Genomic DNA, 24,881 nt, shown 5'->3' on the forward strand with positions numbered 1-24,881 from the left:
TACTGTTCCCGCTTTGACTCAAATTATCGTAATTATTAAAAAATGATGTCAATATATAAGTTTAAGTTAAATAATTCAGTTACAAAAAGCATTAAATGAAATAAACTGGAACTAGTCAGCAAATAGGTAAACAAAAACAAATACATTATTTGAGAATATATTATATATACATTGTACATTTACATGTACATTTTATGGGGGAATATTTTTTATAATATTTTTTCATTTTATTATATATATAATTTTTTTACTTTAAATATATTTTTAAATACATTTTCTACCTTATTTGAAATATATATATTTTTTATTTTTAGTATATACATTTTTTTATTATTTTAAATATATTTATTATAAATCTATATATATATTTTTTTTATTATATGTATTTAATTTTTTCTGTTTTTAATATATTTTTCAATACATTTTCTACTTTATTTTTATTATATATATTTTTTATATTTGTGTGTATGTGTGCGTGTATGTGTGTGTGTGTGTATATATATATATTTTTTTTTTTTATTAATTCATTTTTAAACAATTTTTTCTGTATTTCCTGATTTCTCTTCTTTCATAATTTCAACATCTGTTAATAAAGTCATTATGGCAATAACATAATTCTACCCATAGAAAAGCATTTTGTTAAACAATAAAAATATCTTCAGAGGATTATACTCGGAACATTATTAAAATTAAAGGGAGAGAAAAAAAATTCCCTCTCCTGCTGCTGTCAGCTCCCTAGACTGTACTTAACATTGGGCCAAATTTACATTTTTATAACTAGAGCCCTATAGGACCCTAAATCAGAACTATATTATGGTAGCTTTCATTTGGCTATAATATGAATCAACGTCTTATCTTTAGTGATTATAGTTTATCAACTTTCTGCAGCAAAAGTAAAACCTATTAGTAAAAAAAGAAAAAAAAGGAAAAAAAGAAATTGCCTTTGTAGAAGCAGATGGTTTTCGTGTATTAGGTTTTATCATTTGTTTAAGGGCTTAAAATAAACATTATTTATAAGATCACTTGCGTTTAGATGTTACTTAATGAGGACTATGCATCATTGATTTGACTACTAGAAGAGGTCATTTAATACCGGCCCGTTAACAAGCAGTAATCTGCTGCAGAGCATAAGCCACTTTGTTTAAAATTATCCACTCCGAGCTGATCAACGACAATAATTGTTATGTTCCAATCATTGTCAAAACTTCCTAATTACTCTGAAGGTCATCAAAATATAGAATTTGTTTTTAACACAAGATTACCGGGCTATCAAATGATAAACTAAAGATTAATTTCTGAGTCCTAATTCCATTATATATTCAGTATCGAACCCCTCTCCAAATACCACCACGTTCTTATTTTTACATTTCCTGGACTATTACATAATCATTTATTGTTTTACATATGTATAGCTGCTAGCTAAAAAAACAAAAACATAAAACAAAAACAACCACACTCGTCCGCCCTTCCAAAAAACAAAACAGAAGGTCCTTGACTGTGGGAAGGTGAGTTGACAAGGCCAGTTTCAGACAAGATTCTGAAGATATTTTAGGATATGCCCTGGTGTGCAACATAGAAGCTTATTATAATGTGAGGGTCCGGCATCTGTATATCACAACTAGTGTAGGAGGCAAATAATAGTAGTGAGAAAAAAAATGTTTTTGAGACATACAGTACAATTATCAGCTTTGCTTGTTTCGAGACCGGGTTATCTTGAGCCCAACATAGGAAACAATTCTGAGGGCTGATATCTGTGAAAGTTTTTTGTTTGTTTTTTTACACACAAAGTTTTTGCTTTTAAAAAATTTTTTTTATTTAGTGTGTGAAAAGTAGTCAAAACTTTTATTAGAATTTATATATTCCAGGCACAATAATTGAGAGTCCTTAGTATTATCAATAATGTATAAATTACTGGATTGAAAGAGGAGGAGGATTTTCTGAGTCTTTTTAGAGTATGTTCATACTGAAAGTTGTGGCTGCTTTTCTCAGCCTGTGAGAGGTTCAGCTTGTTTGTCTGCCTGTGTTTAACCCTGTACAAGAACAGTTTCCCTACACTGTGCTCCCGCTTTGATGCCAGGTTAAAAAAGGGCAGGGTACGGATTCTTGAGTTATTAGCTGTATTATATTTGAGTAATACAAAAATAGTGACACGAGATGAAAATGGAGGCTGTTCAGGGAGGGGAAGGTAAAAAATGGCTGAACAGGAGGGGGAGGGTAACAAAAAATGTTAAGTACAGTGCTTGGGAGACAAGGTGTTAGAGCGTGGCCCGTATACCAGGAGAAAAGCTGTGGGTATATTCGTATCATGGATATGACACACAGACCTCTCTATGCCACTATAACTAGCATGGCCTGCGGTTTGGTTAAATTTGAGAAAATTAAATATAACAAATTTAAAGGCACTTTCAGGTGGTTATGTTCAGTTCTTCACAGTTGGCAAGATTGATGAATATAGAGTAACAGTCAGTCTCCTATGAATTAGAGTAGAAATAGTATTGTACAAGAGGCAGTAAAGAGATCTTATAATAGTTCCAAGTATAATATGTTATTATGAACCTAAAAAAATCCACGTGATGACGTCCAGGCCAGACTAGGTTTTGAAAGGCCTTACTACCCCTTGACATTCCATATGTATACGGCACCATTTTAGTCATTCTCTACTGTCTTTCATGAATAGATCTGGTCTTCATTTCCTAACAGAGCTAATGGTCTATTAGAACCAGCATCACGTAACTGTTTCGTAGAAGGAAACTCAAGTAACTTCAAAATCTGCTGGATACTGAAGCTGGGTGTCAGGAAAACACTGGTTCCCTTAAGGTTACCATGACTATGGTTCTGGCTTCTTGGCGTGTCTGTTTTACATTGAGCCTATATTTTGTCTGTCTTTCTGCCTGCAGGTGTAGAGTTAGTATTTATACCCAGCCTCCTCCACCTGTCAGTGCTTGTTAATTTTCCTGTCTTCTGGTATCTGATCAAGCTTCCTACATTTCCTGCACTCCTGACTTCTGGACTTTTAGAAACTGACCTCAGCTTGTCTCTCGTTAATCCCTTGTTTGCTGATTTTGAATTATCTGCTCCTGGACGGTTTTGACGCTTGTTATTCCTGATATCCGCTTGCCTTCTGATTTGGCCTTCCTGTTTATACCCTGGCTGTCTGGTTTCCTGCTCAGGTTAGTCTAGATTGCACCTCCTATCCTAAACTGAACTCTGCTAAGACAACCTGGGTCCTAAGCAGCAAAGTCCATCCCACATTGCGGTCAGCGCTGGTGAACACCTTAGGGTCGCCTTAGACACTGTTGATCAGAGTTGTGACAAATTCAAGGTTGCGGTTGTATGTGCACGCTCTCTCCCGACACTTTCCAGCAGACTTTGGGGAATCGCTCGAATTGCAATTCCACAACACTGGCCATATATAGTACATCTAATTTAGCTGATCCCGCTGATTTCAGTAGGATTGGCCAAATCTGAGGGCATCCTAACAGTCCCAAGATGGCAGAAATCTGGGAAAAGAAGAAGTTGGATTTTAAAATGACCGATAATCTCTTTTCCCGGTAGATATGCCACCATCAGAGGTTTATTGCGGAGTGTGCATGTTTATGGGAAGATTGTGGAAGCTCTTGGCCAAACAAGCTATCTAATGTGTATGGCCAGCTTTAGGGTAGGTTATGAAGATGTCATCTAAAAACATGCAGTAAAATAATCAGCTATTATCAATCCATCCATGGCCATCTTTGTCTATATTAGGAACACTTATGATGAGGTTGACAAGCAGTCTCCAAGAGCAGTAATTGACTATCTGCCATAGTTGAAGGTCTGGTTGACCTTTCATAGCGACAACGGGCGTGTAGAATCTGCTGATGATGTAGTTACGTCCCACTTTTTAGTATAAATCATTTTTGTTCCTACTGTGGTCCAGGCACCATAACTGGCACGCACAAAAAAAGGCAATTAATAGTTCTCCTTTAGATTCTGATTTGTAAGGGTTGAGCGCCTTTGCTGATATAAACTTCCTTCACAAAGACTTGAGACTGTTAATCAAGAGATTGCAAGAACCGTGACATCTGTACGTCTTTTCAAAAATGTCAAAAACCAGTAGATATATGCCCGCCACGACTCAACCGGACACCGGCAGCAGAATCAAAACGTCCATATTGAGAACTCATAGTCATACGAAGGATATTATAATAGTATTAAAAGATAAACAACGCATAGATATGGAACTCTGATATTTTCCTACCGGGATTCATTTAGGTGGCCTTATTATTTAATATGTATTATATAAATGACATTGAAGAGACAATTGTGAGTAATGTTTCAATTTGTGTAGATGATAGTAAATTATGTGTCAGGGTAAATACAGGGGAGGATGTAAATTGATTATAGAAGGACATCCACTGTCTGGCAAATTGAGCAAACTACGGCACAGATGAATTTCACTGTAGATAAATGGTCTGCACGGCACTTGGGTTGGAAAATTCTTAAGCAGAATATTACCTAATTTGGATTGAAATAAATAGCTATTCCGAGGAAAGGGACCTTGGGATTTCATAGATAATAAACTGAAAATGTCTCGTTGACACAGATCAAGTCATCTGGGCCTACTGAATATCCTTAAATACCAAGCAGAAATATTTGTTTTACTCCCTTCAACAGATTATGGGTTGGCTGATAGGATGTAATATATAAACTGTACATTCTCAAAAAATGTATTATATCAGATGGCAGTACAGCAGAATATCAGGTTCATATTACCATCTGTATATTTAACACCAAAATGGGAACCTTACTTTCCATCTGCCTCATTTTCTACTGACTGTTTTTTATCAAGAAGATGGGCAGTGGGGTGGAATAACACATTACTGCAGCATCAGACTACACATAGGGTTTGTTTGTAGTCTGTTACCATGGAAACACATTGGTCTACATAAGAGCGATATACACAAAATGATGATGATAACATTTTTAATCTAGACTAACTTTTTTACTTTCAATGCTTTGAAAAAGTGCAAATAAAGGTAAAAATTGGCTGCTACAGTGCACAAACCCAAGGTGTTTATATGTATGGGTATCAAAGATAGCTTAGGGTTTTCCGTTTAAGTATACTATTTTGAAATTCTAGAAAATAATTGACTGTGTTTTCTTTAAATTAGGACAGTCCCTATATTGAACCTAGCCCAGGGATCAGCTGTCACTTGCCATACATTTCTCCAGCAGTGGTTGATACAGGGTAAATAAAGTATTACATGTCAACCACATAATATCTGGAGTGGCCCGGGCCTGCCAGAGCCACTTTGGCTCATTGACGGGGTTCCCAAGCAGTGCACACCCTTCTGTAATATTGATATGCCGTAATATGGCATATTCACAGGGGTTGCCTTAATTAGACAACCAATATAAGTGCCGCACATATATATAACTATTGGTCAAACCTGTCGAAATACAAAGAATCCATCCTTAAAGGGTGATTCCCATCTAAAGCCTTTATTTTTTTTTCATTGGTTTCAATAAACATTAAAATCTAAGTCTACTCATGCCATCCGATCCAATATATTTCCCCAGAAGCGTTTATTTCCATGTAGCACGTTCATTTGAGCGAGAGCAAATGTGGGCGGTACTTGCTTAATGTCAATCAAACTTTGTTGCCTTCTCTGTGCGCACTCCCGATGCTGCTAGATACACTATAGTACTGTACTAGCAGTCACGGGAGAAAACCTTGTTGACCCCTCGTCTCAACCAGGCATGATAAGCATGGTTGAGACGATCCCACGTTGTCTTCCTCACAATCTTTGTCCCCACACAGTTTAATCCCACTAGTTATCCACCATTTCAACTGCCCTCTACACTCCCCCTTCTCCGTGCGGTCTGCTGTGCTTGTGCACTGTTTTCCCTTTCTTCTACTGTAGAGGATGGGCGGGGTGTCGGGAGCGTGCCTGCTGGCGTATGGGCAGTGACTCCTAGCTCGGCCAACTCTCTGCTACGGCTCTAGGGTCTTCTGCAGCACTACCTTGCATCAAAAAAAATTCTCTCCTGTTGGGAAATGATTGTGAGGAGTCTTGGTCAAGCAGGTGTCTCCAAGTTATATTGAGAGGATGTCTCAGAGATTACATGACAACAGACTCAGTAAATTTCAAGCAGATTTTCCAGTTATTTGCCCAAGAATTAGGGTGATCTCTGGTTCTTTCTTTCACTTATTATGGTCCTCCCCTGTCCTTAAAGCGATAGACATACAGTACATATAAACAACTTGGGTTTGGAGGTTAAGGACTGTGCGCACTTGAGTAGCCAATTTTTGCCTCTTTATCTGCAATTTCCAAAACATAAAAAATGGGAGCAAATCCATAAATTTCTCCATAATGTCACAATATCGGATAACCCCAAGGTTGGTCTCCTGTTTATTGATCCGGAGTCATTTCATTCTCTGGCTGACCGAATATTCCTCTGTGAGACATTATACCATACTAGAAAAATGGCGGCTACTACTCTCTCTGCCCTTAGTTACTGAATACATTAAATGAATCATAATCTAAGCCTAAAGAATCGGACCTTCAAGCATAGGAAAAAAGAAGTTAAATTTCTTAAGCTTTAAGACAGATGGCTACACTTCCCTGCTACCATCTCGTCCCGATACCCATTATTTCCACAGTTGATGACTTTTACGTTTCTATGGGGTCCCAATGTCCTCCCATACTGAACGAGTCATTCTCCATTGGACCCCATAGTCTACATAACTGGGTTTCTTATGCCTGTAAATTCCTGGACCCTGATGGATTGCACGTTATGAGCATAATACACTACACATGACTTTGTAGTTTTTTATATATATATATATATATATATATATATATACATATACACACACCGGTATTGTATTCGATAAGTGTTTTGTCCCTGGATAAACGGGATGAGATACTCGCTGACAGAATTGTCAAGTACTAGTTTGTTACACGTCTTTCCATAGGGCTGATTGTCTTTATCACCTTTGTCCATGTGACATAGATCGATGTTATCAAGCTTCATGTATTTTTGTACCAATGTCTTGCAGATCTGTAACTTTTTTTAAAATTACAAAAATACGTTGTTTTCTTGTTTAATATTCTAGAAACTTTATTGTGGATTTAACAATTATTTCTTTTCTCAAGATTCAAAAAAGATGGCGTGGATATTACGTCCGGAAATATATTCACAATTACTATGTGCTGAGGAAGTATTTGGAAGGTGTTGCCATCAAAAATAACTTTGTAAGGTAAGAATATAAATCCTAATGCATACTGATGTGGATATTAGGTTCATTTTACTTGAGTCTGTACATGAAACTTTAGCTGTTCACATCACGTTTGGGCCAAACGTCCGACATATTCCTTTGTATCAGGTTTGCTAATTCATATATTCATGGACTGTCTGCGCTCCCTGCGGCACCTGGTCAATGTAGGGAGGTAGTTGTCACCTTTCCTATCATGTCCGTTTTAATCTATACTTGCATTGCCCATAAAATAATAATGCTGGAGAATTATTATTAGAATTCTACATTGTCCCAATCCTCTGTTATTCCTCCTGATAATGTATCAATAAATTGATGACTGGGCATTGCCATTCCCCTTGTCATTAGGGTGTGTCGCTACACATTCTAAAGCTCTTCGCACCTCTTTAAGTGGCACTAATATATTGGCATTATGCTGTAATACTGTGAAAACTACGCTAGTATTATGTCTGGCCTGGACTGATGATTCAGCTGACAGCGGCTCCTCTGTGTGTGGATCAATACACAATATTACCCTAATACCGATCAATCGGTATAAAGGTTTTTGGGCATTTTTGTTTCAGTTTTTATTTTTTTTGGTTAATTTTTACAGTGTTCACCGTGCGGGATAAATAACATGATCATTTTAATTTAATAGTGCTGGTCGGTGCAGATGCGGCAATACTAATAATATGTTTTAGGCAGGGCCTAATAGACTCAAGTGCATGGCAGACCTTGGGGCCTCTGTATGGCCCACAGGCTGCAATTGCAACCCATCTGCACCCCGCCATCGCATTCCGGGGTCTCTGATCTGCTTACATAGGGAACCGTCACACTCTGTAAAACCAGTTCGGAACCGCGATTGCTATTGACCATGGCATCTAGACGTTCATTGGTTGTTCTTTACTGTGTGATCCTATGGGCACCGTATGCCACTTTATGTCTGTACAGCTGCTTGTGTTGCAGCCTTCCATTAGGGGAATACGTTGAGAAATCGTCCCAACATGTAACTCCAGTGGAAGTTTAAAACAAGATGTGAACAGAAACGTAACCATGAAAACTCCATTTAGGCTCCTTAAAAAGTGTCAGCTGATGTCACACCATAGATGCCATCGATTCCCATCTGATTATTGGGGAAATAAACATTGGCGTACATTGGTTAGATTATCAAGAAGTAGGGGACTGGTGGAAGAGAGTGTGACTGCAGAATCCAACTACACAGGACTTGTTTGTAGTCTGTTACCATGGAGACATATAGGTCTACATAAGAGCTGTAGACACAAAACAGTAGGAGTACTGTATTTTCAAAGTTGTTGACATTTTTTAATTTAGGTTCAATGGAACATAAAAAAATGGCAAAGGTGGACATACCCTTTAACATGTGCTCAACTAAACTAACAGGGTCATTTACATTATGTCCCATAGACTGTGCCATATGGATGCGTATGTATAAGTAAACACAATACAAGTTCAGCAGCCGTCCACAAATATATATTTATAATACTTTGCAGCTATGTTTTCGGACTCTATTTCCAGAACTTGTGATTGTCATTTCTTCCATTTGCATATTTTTGATGCGCGCAGTATTTGTAGCATCTATACTGTATATTTCTAGGATGTAAATGATTTGGTGAAGGTCAAATTTAAATCATGAATTCAAAGAACGGACATTTCAGATTGCGAATGACTAAAGGTATCAGATGTGCATATTGTTTGTACAATACTGGAAATATCTTTTCACAATGCATTTGTATTTTTATAAAGCTGTTTACCTGCAATCTGCATTCTCCCCAGACATGTGTCAGCATGTGGCCTTGTTTACAAATTACAACACTGTTCATTATAAAATCCAATTCCAAACTCCTTTCTTCCTTTCTTCGTTTGAAATATTGATAGGTTGAATTATTTACTTCTCGTTCCTGTTACAAAATACACCATTTTGACAAGCGCTATCAGGACTGGTAAACTGGTAGCATTATAATAAGTGTGTATAGAATGTGATATCAGCCACATCTCACAGTGATGAGAGGTTTTATAAAAATAGACACGAAGCAATCAACAGTCAGATCCTAAAATGTTATGGACACCTATGCACAAAATTTAGCAACTTTCTAAATGGTCTTCATTAAAAAATTCATTCATTTTGCGCCTGTACAGCTCCTGTACAGAGCTGGTTGTTCTTCTGCTTCTGACATAGATCCGACTACACACTGCTGCTCTCTCTAATCTCCCCTAGCCTTCTCTCAGTATTAGAGATAGCAGCAGGGAGGGGAGGACTTTGTGTGGAGAGGGAGGAAAGCACCCAAGTCTTCATGGAGGGAAAAAATCACACAAACAGCCATGCTGTACTGAATCAGAGTGTAGATAGGTAGGAAAGCCCACACAGCAGTCTGCATGGGGAGGGAGGGGAAAGCATTCAGGCTTTGTAGCACTCAGAAAACTCAAGGGGAGGTAGGGGAAATTAAACACTTCTCAGTATCAGTGTCTTTCAGCACAAGGGAGAATAGATCCCTCATGGGCTGTAGAAGGAGAAAGCAACACAGGAACGAAACAGGTCAATGTTCCACAGGAAAGTCACGGATTAGCAGATGTGACACTGATGCAGAAGTAGCATAGTCAGGAATAGACCAGAGTCAAAGGTCCTCACCAGTAGGGCGGTCAGGATGCGACAGGCCACAGGATGAGATAGGAACATAGTCCGAAGTGAAGGGTCAAAGCCAGGATGGAACAGCAGGTACCAGGCAGAAAATCAGACAAGGAAGGAGAGGGCTTAGGAACAAATCCGAATTCAGGATCAAACACAGTAGTCCATAGCAACACACAGAAAAAAGAGCAAGGAAAGGAATGCACCTCTATTAACTGGAAATGTATGACAGGGACGGTTCCCCTTTACATAGGCTGCCAGGCCTGCTGTCATCTTGGGACGCCAGTTACCTTGGCAAACCGACGCCGCTGTGCTGCCAGAGCAAGAGAGCCATGTCCCGAACCATCAGGGCCACAGCGGAAGGCAGAAGTCGGAGCATGAGGAGAAGAAGCATCCTGTTGCCTAGGAACCGGAGGTGCCTGTCAGTATTGACTTCAATGTACCAACTGTATGCGGTAAACTCCTAGGCTCCCCCTTGTGGTGGCTACAAGCAGACAGAAATGTATCATTTATCTCTGTTTGTGCAGGGGATTTGGGGCTCTGTTTCAGAAAAACTGAGATTTGACCCCAATAAATATAGAGTAAAAAATGAATCCGCACGGAATTTTGGACATATCTAGATTACAAAACAAAATTGTATTTGAATGAATATTCAATCATATATTACAGTCATCATATAATATTACATCTATGACTTCACTGTAGGAGACCAATGATGATAGGACTTTTAGAATGGAAACGTTGGAATAGGGAATTAACATAAGGGAGTTGAGTCTGACATTGGCATTGTAAAATATATCATGGATATTACAGCCACAATCGGCTGCAATGTGGGGAAACATACTGTAACATTAAATAGAGCACCTATTTAAAATGTGCAGGCAAGGGTCTGTGCACACGTCAAAGCTACACACACAGACTGCGTATTCTGCCCTAGAAGTAACTCTACCCCAGAGATAACAGCTGATCATTGGGGATCCCGCGGCAGCCCATCGTCCTGTTTTGATCTAAGAATTTGTCCAACCATTCTTGTGGGGTTTACCTAATATGGACAGTTTTGTCAGGAGCTTCCCTAGGGCTGGAGTCCCCAGAAAGAGATGGGCAGTGACGTCAAGATCTTCCCCAGGGCTGGAGTCCTCGAGGCAGAGATGTGCACTTACATCAGGAGCTTTTCCAGGGCTGGAGTCACTGGGCAGAGATTGGCAGTGACGTCAGGAGCTTCCCTGGGGCAGGAGTCCCTGTGCAGAGATGGGCAGTGATGTCAGGAGCTTCTCCAGGGCCGGAGACCCTGGACAAAAATGGGCAGTGACGTCAAGAGCTTCCCCGGGGTCGGAGTCACTGTGCAAAGATGGGCAGTGATGTCAGGAGCTTCCCCAGGTCCGGAGTCTCCGGACAGAGATGCACAGTAACGTCAGGAGCTTCCCCAGGGTCGGAGTCCCTGTGCAGAGATGGGCAGTGATGTCAGTAGCTTCCCCAGTACTGGAGTCCTAGTGCAGATGGGCAGTGATGTAAGGAGCTCCCCCATGGCTACAGTCCCCGTGCAGAGATGGGCAATGATGTCAGGAATTTTCCGTGGACTGGAGTCCCTGGGCAGAGATGGGCAATGATGTCAGGAGCTTCCCCAGGGCCGGAGTCCTCGGACAGAGATGTGCAGTGACGTCAGGAGATTCCCCAGTAGTCCCTGGGCAAATCATCAGGATTCAGAGAGGAGAAACTATCTGAATCCCGAAGCTCGGACTCCGGCAGATGTAAAACCCTCTCTATATCCTTATGCTCTGCCATGGGACTCCGGCCCTGGGTAAGCTCCTGACATAAATTTCCATGCATAGGCAGTGACGTCATTTAAGCTTCCAGACGCATACGTCAAACAGAGGCCCATTAAAACGATACTTTTTTTTTTTTTTTTTACTGGACTCCATGGGATGGAATAGCATAATCTACTACGCTATTCTATACTTTTTTTTGTGGTATACCGACGTATACCGGGCAGGCAGAGGCCAAAAAGACAGCCCTTTAGACACGTTTAGCGTGTACGTCAGTAGCTTTCCCAACGTACACGCTAAACATAAGATATAAGCGTGATATGAAGGGGGCCTTGTCATTGTACACACAGGACATATCATCCAGAAGGTCTAATAAGTTATTATTGACTTATCCCATAAGAAAGAGTCCCTCTTGGTGATTTGCTACAAAGTCACCTCCAAATAGGTTGTCTTCTGCTAGACTTTTGGGACTTATTGTGTCAGAGTGCGGGCCCATCGGAGTATGGGCCAGTCCGACCCCAATCCCACCATAACCCATATCAACCATATATGAAGTGTACTTTTTCTAGTGCAGCAATCCTGTGGCGGGTTAGTTACTATTGACGACTCTACCTTCTTTTCCTATAGTCACCTTTCCCATCGCTGTCCGTCAGATCCACCTTCTTTGGACTGACTTAGCAGATTTATTACACTCCAAGTGAAATTTTGGTGCAGTTTCATTAAACTGAAACATATTATTGGCTGTCAGCGAGGCCTTGTTACGCTGTCCATCCTCATTTAACTCTCCCATAAGATCTCTTAATGAAGTTAAACCCCAAGTTCATGCCAATAATTCTGTGGCAAGAGTTTGCGCGGCGTAACAATTCATCACTTGTCAGGAAGGCACTTTTAGTTTATACGTTTAATAAGGGCATCCTCTCGCTCGCTTAATTAGAAGTGAACAGTTTGCATATTTACTAAATGCGGAGTGTCACTGCAAGCACGGCCTATTGCCTGCATGAATTATTTCTCTATCTGCAATAAACAGCTGGGTAATTATTACCGCCATAATCAGATAAATTCTTTCTGTAAGGCTTTCTTACATGGTAATTCTTTGAACTCATCCGAAGCTGAAGAAAATTTATGAACTCCGGTATCTTGACCGTGTTTTTTTTTTATTTTCATTGAATTGCGTCCCCGATTTCTCTCTCAAGGACACAAAAAAAAAGCAGTAAACAGTTTGTAAATAGAGACAACCAGGAGGGTTCTCGTAGAATGCCGAGGCGATATTATTTATGGCTAATTATTATTCGGAAAGATTTCTGGTTAATCTCCAATAGTGAACAAGGCAAACAAAACTGATATGTGTGGTTTAAAAATGTATGTCCTGCGCGATCGTATGAATGCGTAACCCGTAATGAGATAGGAATTCAATTATTAGGTAAGGAATGGTATCATGGTGGAGAAAAAGACCATAAACGTGTGACTGGCTGCGTCTTATAAGACCATACGAAGATTTGTACAATCCTTAGCTGGGGGAGGACGTGCCAAAATATCCGGGAGGTCTTCCCCCTGCTATCGGTAGGCCCTAAAAGAATATATATAGACATCATAGAAGGGGATCCTCCATTCGGGACCTCACTCTAAGGCCTTATTCAGACTAACGTTGTATGCGTCCATGTGCTGTCCAGTAAAAAACGGACAGCACACGGACCTATGCAATTCAGTGGGGCTATTCAGACGTCAGTGATTTTTCACGCAGCATGTTTCCATTGCGTCAAACTCACTGCATGTCCTATTCTGGTCCGTTTTGCAGACCACATCGCCCGTTGAAGTGTATGGGAGCACATGTATGTAAATCACGGACAGCACACGGACGCACATCTGTGTGCTGTCCGTGATTCACGCACCAGTTGCTAAAGAAATGCTGAGAAAAACATGTACACCAACACTGACTGTAGCGTCCATGGCCGCGGACCGCCGGGATTACTCACCCCCTCGACAGCCGCAGCCATGGATCAGTGAGTGCTGGGCTGCATCTCCTCCTCAGGAGACGCCAGCGCTCACTTCCGCTCCGTTCGGCTGAGTCCCGTAAGGTGCGGGCACACGCTCGTGCCCGGCCTTAAAGGAAAATGAAAATAATTACTAATTAACCCATGACCACCCTGGACGATAAGAAGGGCCCTGCCTCTTCACTCATTGCCTGAGCGTTGTTGTGTTTACCCGTGTTAGTCTTGCAAATGGTCCCTTAGTGTTTTCCTGTTCCCAGTGTACCTGTATACTGTATCCCGTTCTACCGTTGTTCCTGTGCCTTAGAGGTTGGAGTTGTGTTGTGCCTCTGGTCACATCTGCTGTGTTACACCACGCCTGGTGTTATCCGCCACGCTTTGCATCATCTGCCGTCTGAAGTACCATCTGTGCCTAGCCACTGCGACTGTCTGGACTATTCAGGTACCCTTGTGCTGGACTTTGTATTGTTGGGTACTCTGTTTGGCCTTTTGCCTCCTCGCTACGGCGGTGCGGCCTAGTGGGTCCACATACCCACAGATCGTGACACTGACATTAAAAACTGATGCCACACGGAACAAACACCCATGGCACACGGAACTGAAATGCGTTAAATACGTTTTTTTGCGGACTCAAAACGGACACACTTGTCTGAATAAGGCCTAAGGGAATGTTCACACAGTTAAAGTACACAGCGTATGCGACCTAGAACCCGCAGGGAATTCTGACCGAAAGGTCGCACCAAATTGTGTTGCAGATTGTTGGCTGGACTCACCGCTGTGGAAAGAAGAGCAGAAAAAAAAGCCAATACTTACCTTCACTGGCGTTGCCATAGTGACGCATCCCTCTGGTCTCCATGCAGCCCGGCCTCCTGTGATGATGCTGCAGCCCATGTGACCACTACAGACTGTGATTGGCTGGAGCAATCACATGGGCTGAAACATCATCTCAGGAGCCCAGGGCTACACAAGGATCAGAGAACGGAACAAGGAGCCATCACTCATTTTTATTAAATTGAAACTTTTTATTTCAGATTTGCTATTTTTGGCTACGGAATCCGCTTTTCCACCGCAAAAGTCGCAATATCTGCTATTTGTTGCGGGTTTTACCTCCCCATCACATTTAATGCGGAAAACCTGCAACAGAAAACCAGCAATTCAGCAGAATAACTTGACATGCTGCGGACTAAAAAAAACGCACAGCAGGTCAATTTCTGATCAGTTTTCTGCGCATTTTTTTTGAACAAATCTCATCCTCTCTGCTGCTACTGTAATACGCTGAGGATTTTACGCAGTATAATCCATTGCGGAAAATCCGCAGTGTTTACACTATGTGTGGACATACCCTATAAGTAAAGCATAATCAGAACGGGTTTTCAGATGTAGAGCATGAAAATTGCCACTCACTGACAGCAAGCAGAGATCTTGAAAACAGTGAATAACTGATACACAGAGTTTATTAGAACATTGCAGAACTTTTCATTATAGAAAGAATAAGCTTTGAAAGTAACAGGACCCAAGGCCCGAGCTCCAACGCTGGATTTTAGGCGCCATGATTATTACACTTTGCGATCGCTGCAGATCGGGGTGCCATATCACGTTTTATCACCGCTAATGTTGAACTATGGGGGAGTGGACGAGATTGCTTGTGTCATGCTGTTTCATGAGCCGCAGTTTAGCACAAAATCCAACAATGTCAGTAGAATGGAACGCAATGTATACGTGCAATTTCGTGCGCCCCCTATAGGTTATGGTTAGTAGTGATAACACACAATATCGCACAATTGCAAAGTGCCATAATCGCGGCGTTTAAAGTGGTTGCGGAGCCCGGGCCTGATACAGAAGAACAATAGGAGGTCATTTCTCACTGTGTAGAGGTGTCCGGAGGTTATAGATATCTCGGCCCCATCTACATATACAGCGGATGTACGAGGGACGGGGATCGCTGGATATCGGTAACAGTAAGATTAATTTACCATCAGCGGAAAAGCTGACAACAAGCAGCATTAACTACATGCCAGTCAATTTATGTTACACGGGAGTTTCCAGATAATGAAATATAAATGAGTTGGGTTTACTGAAGTCTGAAGGTGTTTTACTGCGGCCTGATCAGTGATAAATACCCTGCTTAGCAATGGCTCAGCCGCTTTCTATAAGGAGGGTCACTTTTTCTTACTTATGTACGGTAAGTATGCGGTGTGACCCTGAAAAGTTACGAGAAAACTCTGAAAATACTCCACTTCTCTTATACTGATTCGAGTTGCATAAGGCGTTCTTCTCCGTTCACATCCAAAGCTAAATTAATTATTCTGCCCGTTTCTGATTACAAAAAAGCGGTGCATTATGGGAGCTCAGCGAATTGAGAGTCCTAGGTCGGTGCAGCCAAAACGAAGTAGCATTTGACTATCACCATTCACTATAAGGGCACATTCACACCTGGCGGAATTGCTGTTGAATTGCGCTGTGGACAGTCCGCAGTGGAATTCTGCAGCGGCCGTTTTTTTCATTTCTTTCTATACATTTTTAGGAAACTTAGTTGCAGAAAATAACTCTGCGGAAATCAGGCTGCGGTGCAGAATTTCCCCTCCGCAGCATGCACTTTCCATTGCGGAGATGAAGCGGAATTTCACTGCGGATTTCAGCCTTTCCAATGCAAAAACTGAAATCTGTGGCAAGTCCGCTGTGATATCTGCAACGTCTGAATTACCTGTCAAATATGCAAATGTTGGCGCAGATTCGTTGCGCAATTGCCCCAAATCTGCATTAACATTTGCAGCAGAAAAATTCCGCCACGTCTGAACATGGCCTAAGACCTCGTGCACACTGTACAGGGCGAATGTATGGTGCTCTGCACATCGTCAGATTACCGAAATATTCTCCCCTAGAAGCAATGTCAATACATTTTTCGTATCTTGTATATGTAGTTGGAGGCATAGGCACAGTAGTGATGCATACACTTCTATGGGTGCAGTATTACGGCTGTGATACGGTTGCATACAGGAGCCCTAATAGAGGTGGCCAAAGACCCCTTAAGGCCCTGTTCACACAGAGTTTTTTGACTCGGAAAACACCAAAAAAACTGCCGAAAATTAACCCCATTAATTACAAAGGAAGGCGGACACGTTTTTTTTACTGCGAGCGGTAAAAAACACTTGCAGTAAAAAGAAGGGACATGCCCTATCTTCGGGCGTTTATGCCTCTGACCTCCCATTGACATCAATGGGAGGCAGAGAAAGCATATTTTGCTGCGTTTTTGCCCGTGGCACTCAATGGGCGCGAGCGAAAAACGTGGCAAACAGCGTGCAGGCAGTTGAAAATATGCCTCAGAATTCCAAACGGAATTTTGAGGCAGAATTTTCTGCCTGCAAAAAACTCCATGTGAACTCAGCCTAAGGGGTTGTCCGGGCTCGGGGCGGTTTTTCATGCTGATGCCCTATCCACGAGTTGCAGTTCTGCAGCACAGTAACTATACAGTATATGGAGCCATCCCCTTCCGGCATCGGCCACTGCATCCAGCGCCCGGAGGCAGACGGACCAGATGATCAGATGACGTTTTGAAAAAAATGCCACTAACCCACAAAAAAGTGCTACAAAAACGTCACAAACCAAAACACTGTAGGATTTTTCATATTTTACCATAAAGTAACATCCGGCTATAGCGTTTTTTCTGGAGAGGAAAAAAGACGTGAAAAGGGCAATTGAAAATGCGAGTTAACTCTATGGGGCAGATTTACTTTTACTGCCGAAAAAAGCGCAAGCCTCTTAATAAATGTGTCGCATCTTTGGCTGCCAATGCGTCAGAAAGGGAAATCTACGCCAGCTATGAGCTGGTATAGAATTCTGCTACCATTTACCCCAGTTTCCGGAATAAATAATAGTAAATGTGGCGGTTTGCCCCGTCCCTTCCGCTATGCCCCACCCCTTTTCTTAAAGTGACAGAGGTGGCGGGAAAAACAAAATTTTCTACAAAAACTTGCGACTTTTCTGCATTAGATTGCTTAATAAATTCCACCCTGTGTGTGTGTGAATCCAGTCTTTAAGGACTTTTCCATCCTTATTTTATTTTTCATACGAGCACAGAATAGTGCAGTGACATTTCATCCCGCATCATATGATGTGACCCTGATGACTGCTGACGTCACTATTGACAATAGAAGAACATATGGTTATATAAGGATGAGTTGTCTATAGTGTTCCATAAAACTACAGCTAAACCTGCCGTGTTATCCCTACTCAGAAAATGAAATAGTTCCATAACAAACTCAGCTCTGCTACATTTGTACTCTTGGTCCACCACTGGTAGACTTTGAGGAGGTAACAGCTTCACCAAATGTTGTAGTTTTCACCCCTGAAGGAACACTTCTGCACTTGTCGTGATATATAATATCAGAACTTTATAACTTTTTTGTTTTTGCTTATTTTTACAAAGGGCAAATCATGGAAGTTACGCCCATTGGCATTGTGGGATACTAGTCCAGCTTCCCGCAGGGTCATTACGGGGTTGTGCCTGGGTATTTTCAGCGGTTGTTAGCTGCTTTCCTGCTATAAATGACCCTCAGTCCTTCAGATAATCGACCGGTAATTTGAGAGTGAAAACTTACAGCACGTAAAAATCTTCCCGGTTGTGTTCAACTAAATAGAAGCCGCTCCATTTTAATCTCACTTAAGCATGACATTAGGATGGATCAGTAAGTCAGGCAGCTTCTTTGTCGCAAACATTAAAATGACGAGCGTACACATAGACAAGAGGGCGACATGGAGAATGATGGGGGGGGGGGAGCACAGATCTGACCATGTTATAAGGCCATGACCGGGGTCTTTCTCGCTCGGAGAGTATCCCCCTAATGTCGGGCAGTCACTTTCTGAATCCTGGATCCAAGAGAAATGACCATGTAATAAGATGGCACTTCACTTTACAAGGCCTCATTTACACGAGCGTGTGCGTTTTGCGCACGCAAAAAAACGCAGCATTTTGCGTGCGCAAAAGGCACTTGACAGCTCCGTGTGTCATCAGTGTATGATGCGCGGCTGCGTGATTGCAATGGTGATGCAAATGGAAACCTATGGCGGAAAGCTCAGACGTAACCCATGAACGGAGCCCTGACGCAGATGTGAACGAAGCCTAAGAAAGGGAAGACAAAATCCAAGGGACAGAACAAGGACCTTGATAATTACCGTTCCTTTTCTTCAACATTGCTCAGGGTGGTCTTTGGGGATTGGGACCCTATTTCAAGTTTTGCTATTGGGCCCTGGTGACTTGCTATGTGGCTCATGTACACAGCAATGCCATGTGCATGGACCTTCTAAAGTGGCACATGGAGTCCCTACTGGTCCGCATTATGGATTTGTAGGCGCTCCATGTTCCACTATATGGCGCCTCCATTAAAGCATTGATTCTGGAGGAGAATACCTCCTAATACAGCAGGACATAGAGCATGGAAGGATTTTTTTGTCATGGATTTTGTAGGTCTCTTATACAAAATTGGAGGCACACACAGGTACAGTATGGGTCCGTATAGCTCAGAGGGCACCCGTACCTCACAAATCCGTAATGTTTTCATGATCATTTTTATCATCCACCAGCATTATACAGGACTCTGAGTCTCGTACCTGTGCAGGCCACCTTACAAGGATGGGGCACATATTAACTCTTTATCTAGGGGGAGACAGTGAGCGCTTGCATTGACCAGAAAAGCTTCCTATTGCACAAAGAGACATGGGATATTTTGCAATGAATACGGTCCTTACTTTTTACTAACAAAAAAGAAGTATGGGGGTCACGACTGATAAGGCTGTTGGTGTTGGCAAGATATCCTTCCATAATCTGGCTATACACATTAAGACATGCAGACAACCCATGGTCATATGCTCTAGTAGGGTATAGGGACATCAAACGGGGGGAACCTCGCTTGAGATGCCCCTTTATGAGCCAGATTCAAGAGCAGGCCACTGTTCTGACGGACCGCCATGTACTTCTACATTTCCCCTGCAGTTGCCACTGCAGGGAAAATGCTTGGCTGATCGTGGCTTCCCCTTGCAAAATCAGCTGATCGCCCCAGTTTCCGCATTTTTAAAGGGGTTGTCTCTGATGATTAACTATTTCATTTCAACACTTGTCCAAAGACAATCTGATTGGTATGAAGCAGAGCCAAATTATCACACAAAATCTTTCAGCACTGGACAAGGGTTTTGCAGGTATGCATTTTTTCATGGAGATAAGCAGCAACGAAGTTATCTGGCAACCTCTTATCTTACTCTATCAAATTAATATGCTCCGCCAAAATGTATGTTTTTGGAGTAGATGAGTAGCAGCTGTTGGCTAAGGGACTGTTCATCTGACAGCTATGTAATGTATATGGTCATCTTTAGCGTGTATTCATTGTAGGGTCATAAAAACTCACAATCTGCACCAACCTTATAAAGGGACAATTGAGACTGCTGAACGCGACACCTGCTTTGTGCACTCAGTAGTTGAGAAAAGTGGTTGTCAGTTCTCAATTCCAGGTTGGATAACTTTCCCATGAATGAGACGGAGCTACAGTACCAGGCACAGCCACTCATATGGACGCGCCGCTGTGCCAATGTAAACAACGAAGGGCACTCGCAAAAGCGCTGTCACCCCTTCATTGTACTGAGCGACCCAGGTTCCGAGGATCGGACCCCTACCAATTAAATATTGATGGCCTTTGCTAAAAATAGGCCATTAATATTTAAGTACTGGAAACCATTTTAAACAATAAAATTCTGACTTCCTGCAGTTACCACTAAGGGGCGCTAAGGAGCTAACTACATACGACATACTTCAAACTTAATGTAACGAGGCCAACAGGAGCAGTGGACCCACTGTGTCACTAACGGAAGGACCAAACCATGGAGTGGAGTCTAAGGAATTGTGAGTTCTTCACCCTTAACTCCCGCACGGAGGTAGGAACTTTCCCACAAGGATTCCCAACGTTGCTATTCCTGGGATAGTCTCTGTTAGCAACGGCTGGCAGAAGGACAGTAGAGCCAAGGACGTGATATTAAGGCAGGAACCCGGAGTCTTAGTCAGACACTGCACGGGTCGAGGCAGGCAGGGTTTGGTCGTAAATGGTAAACAGGCAGGTGGCATGATGGGCAGCAGGCAGGAAGACATGGTCAAATATACAAGCCGGGAGTAAACACCTTTGCAGACTTCAGGAACCTAATGGACATTGCTCAGGCAAAGAGAGATGAGGGAGGATCCTTAAGAAGTCTTGGGCACTTTGACATTGACTGAAGTCAGGGGCATTTAGGGCAGTGCGCCCTTTTAAGGCCGGAAACCGGCGCATGCCTGTAATCCACGGGCAGAGTGGCACGATGCAGGAGGAGAGTGACGGCTGGAGGGAGGATGCTGGCCATCTGAGTTCAGGAAGCTCCTAAGCACTTATATAAGTGAGACAATCCTTTTAAAACATTGCAGGACTTGGGACATATTGCCTGTTCTTTGTTTAGTAGGGGGCAACAGAGAGCACAATAGAAAGCACCTCCTACAATTCAAATGTGTGGTCCACCTTATTAAAAGAACATTCAGATCATAAAAAGAAACTTATCTAATTATTTAAAATATATATATATCTTTGATGTTTACTGCATCATTGGAATGAGACCTGAAATTCTATCGCCACGTATTAAACTTAAGATTTGGTACCGTGTCTACCCAACACTCGTGCCCGCTTGATGTTATGGTTGCACTTGGAAGAAATATATGGAGGAACAATGAGGTCTGGGAAGGGTTCATGCCATCTCCATGCTCTGAGAACACAGTTGTTTGTACAATTAATAAAATTTGATGAGCAACATGAGAATATGAAAGATTTATATGGACCATGTCTTGAGAGAGGTTGGACAGCAGTGACCTCTGCCCCATCTGCAGATCACAGCCTCGATCCCCTAGCAATTAATCTAAATAATGACTTCCACACTGTCAGATGAGCGAGGGTCCCATAGTGAAGTGTCATTACATTCCCATCAATGTCCTGAATTTTGTTTGTCTCCGTTTTTAGTGACAGGATTTGTTGTATTGATTATTTTCGGACATCACGCTTTTTTTGTAGACCACCAATTTTTATATTTTGGAAGTCTAGCTGATTGATATTTTGTATAGTAACAGAAATCTGCAGAATATTGTTATTTCATCCCTCTGGGAGGCCAAGCTGGAAATAGTTGTATTACCGACTACTAAGAACATTTTTGAAGCATGTCCTATACATATTCTGATGGATGGAAAAGATTTTCCTCAGTCTTAGGGTATGTTCACACGGCCAAATTTCAGACGTATACGAGGCGTATTATGCCTCGTTTTACGTCTGAAAATACGGCTCCAATACGTCGGCAAACATCTGCCCATTCATTTGAAGGGGTTTGCCGACGTACTGTGCAGACGACCTGTTATTTACGCGTCGTCGTTTGACAGCTGTCAAACGACGACGCGTAAAAATACAGCCTCGTCAAAAGAAGTGCAGGACACTTCTTTGGATGTTTTTGGAGCTGTTTTCTCATAGACTCCAATGAAAACAGCTCCAAAAACGGACGTAAAAAACGCCGCAAAAACGCAGCGAAAAATGCGAGTTGGTAAAAAAACGTCTGAAAAGCAGGGTCTGTTTTCCCTTGAAAACAGCTCTGGATTTTCAGACGTTTTTGTTGACTACGTGTGAACATACCCTTAATGATTAAAGTTAAAATTTGTTGTTATCATTTAGGTTGTTATCGATAGGGGTATGTTCACACCATTAACAAAATACGTCTGAAAATACGGAGCTGTTTTCAAGGGAAAACAGCTCCTGATTTTCAGACGTTTTTTGATCAACTTGCTTTTTTCGCTGCGTTTTCGCAAAGTTTTTTACGGCCGTTTTAAGAGCTGTTTTCAATCGTCTATGAGAAAACGGCTCCAAAAACGTCCCAAGAAGTGTCCAGCACTTCTTTTGACAAGCCGTCATTTTACGCGCCGTATTTTGACAGCGACGAGTAAAATAAAGTCTCGTAGGAACAGACCATCGTAATTCCCATTGAAAGCAATGGTCAGATGTTTGTAGGCGTAAAGGCGCCGTATTTTCAGGCGTAATTCGAGGCGTAAAATGCCCGAATTACACCTGAAAACACTGCGTGTGAACATACCCTCATAGTTACTTCTATAACCAGTTTAAATGGGCAGTCGAATGCGGACAACCCCTTAGCCAAGTACAGTTCCAAGAATATAACTACTGTAATACTGCCTCCTTTATACAAAATTATAACTACTATAATACTGCCTCCTATATACAAGAATATAACTACTATAATACTGCCCCTATATATAAGAATATAACTACTATAATACCGCTTCCCATATACAAGAATATAACTACTATAATACTGCTTCCCATATACAAGAATGTAAATACTATAATACTGCACCCTATATACAAGAATATAACTACTATAATACTGCCCCTATATATAAGAATATAACTACTATAATACTGCTTCCCATATACAAGAATATAACTACTATAATACTGCTTCCCATATACAAGAATATAACTACTATAATACTGCCCCCTATATACAAGAATATATCTACTATAATACTGCCCCCTATATACAAGAATATAACGACTATAATACTGCCTCCTATGTACAAGGATATAACTACTATAATACTGCTCCTATATACAAGAATATAACTACTATAATACTGCTCCCTATATACAAGAATATAACTACTATAATACTGCCCCTATATACAAGAATATAACTACTATAATACTGCCCCTATATACAATAATATAACTATAATAAAACTGCCCCTATAAACAAGAATGTAAATACTATAATACTGCTCCTATATACAAGAATTTAACTACTATAATACTGCTCCTATATACAAGAATATAACTACTATAATACTGCCCTTATACACAAGAATATAACTACTACAATACTGCCCCTATATACAAAAATATAACTACTATAATACTGCCCCTTATATATAAGAATATAACTACTATAATACTGCCCCCTATGTACAAGAATATAACTACTATATTACTGCCCCCTATATACAAGAATATAACTACTATAATACTGCTCCTATGTACAAGAATATAACTACTATAATACTTCCCCCTATATACAAGAATATAACTACTATAATACTGCCCCCTATATACAAGAATATTACTAGTATAATTCTGCCTCTATATACAAGAATAGAACTACTATAATACTGCCCCTATATAGAAGAATATAACTACTATAATACTGCCTCTATATACAAGAATATAACTACTATAATACTGCCCCCTATATACAAGAATATAACTACTATAATACTGCCCCTATGTACAAGAATATAACTACTATAATACTGCCCCCTATATACAAGAATATAACTACTATAATACTGCTCCCTATATACAAGAATATAACTACTATAATACTGCTCCCTTTATACAAGAATATAACTACTATAATACTGCCTCTATATACAAGAATATAACTACTATAATACTGCCCCTATATACAAGAATATAACTACTATAATACTGCCCCTATATACAAGAATATAACTACTATAATACTGCCCCCTATATACAAGAATATAACTACTATAATACTGCCCCCTATATACAAGAATATAACTACTGTAATACTGCCCCTATGTACAAGATATAACTACTATAATACTGCCCCCTATATACAAGAATATAACTACTATAATACTGCTCCCTATATACAAGAATATAACTACTATAATACTGCTCCCTATATACAAGAATGTAACTACTATAATACTGCCCCTATGTACAAGAATATAACTACTATAATACTGCCCCCTTTATACAAGAATGTAACTACTATAATACTGCCCCCTATATACAAGATTATAACTACTATAATACTGCTCCCTATATACAAGAATATAACTACTATAATACTGCCTCTATATACAAGAATATAACTACTATAATACTGCCCCCATATCCAAGAATATAACTACTATAATACTGCTCCCTATATACAAGAATATAACTACTAAAATACTGTCCCCTATATACAAGAATATAACTACTATAATACTGCCCCCTATATACAAGAATATAAATACTATAATACTGCTCCTATATACAAGAATATAACTACTCTAATACTGCCCCCTATTTACAATAATATAACTACTATAATACTGCTCCCTATATACAAGAATATAACTACTATAATACTGCCTCTATATACAAGAATATAACTACTAT

General features: G+C 40.8%; 1 protein-coding gene across 2 annotated transcripts in view; it reads left to right on the plus strand.

Moving 5' to 3' along the window:
- The window catches only part of SPATA17 (spermatogenesis associated 17), a 188,244-nt gene that overhangs the window by 45,204 nt on the left and 118,159 nt on the right, over positions 1-24,881 (plus strand). For both annotated transcript variants that reach the window (XR_012883284.1, XM_075863344.1), the window contains exon 5: positions 7,140-7,243. Coding sequence is in view for 1 of the 2 variants with exons in the window: in XM_075863344.1 (XP_075719459.1) it covers positions 7,140-7,243 (104 nt within the window). In the remaining variant the exon portion in view is untranslated. The remainder of the gene's footprint in view (positions 1-7,139; positions 7,244-24,881) is intronic.

This window comes from Rhinoderma darwinii, chromosome 4 (assembly GCF_050947455.1).
Source record: "Rhinoderma darwinii isolate aRhiDar2 chromosome 4, aRhiDar2.hap1, whole genome shotgun sequence".
NCBI classification, from domain to species: Eukaryota; Metazoa; Chordata; class Amphibia; order Anura; family Rhinodermatidae; genus Rhinoderma; species Rhinoderma darwinii.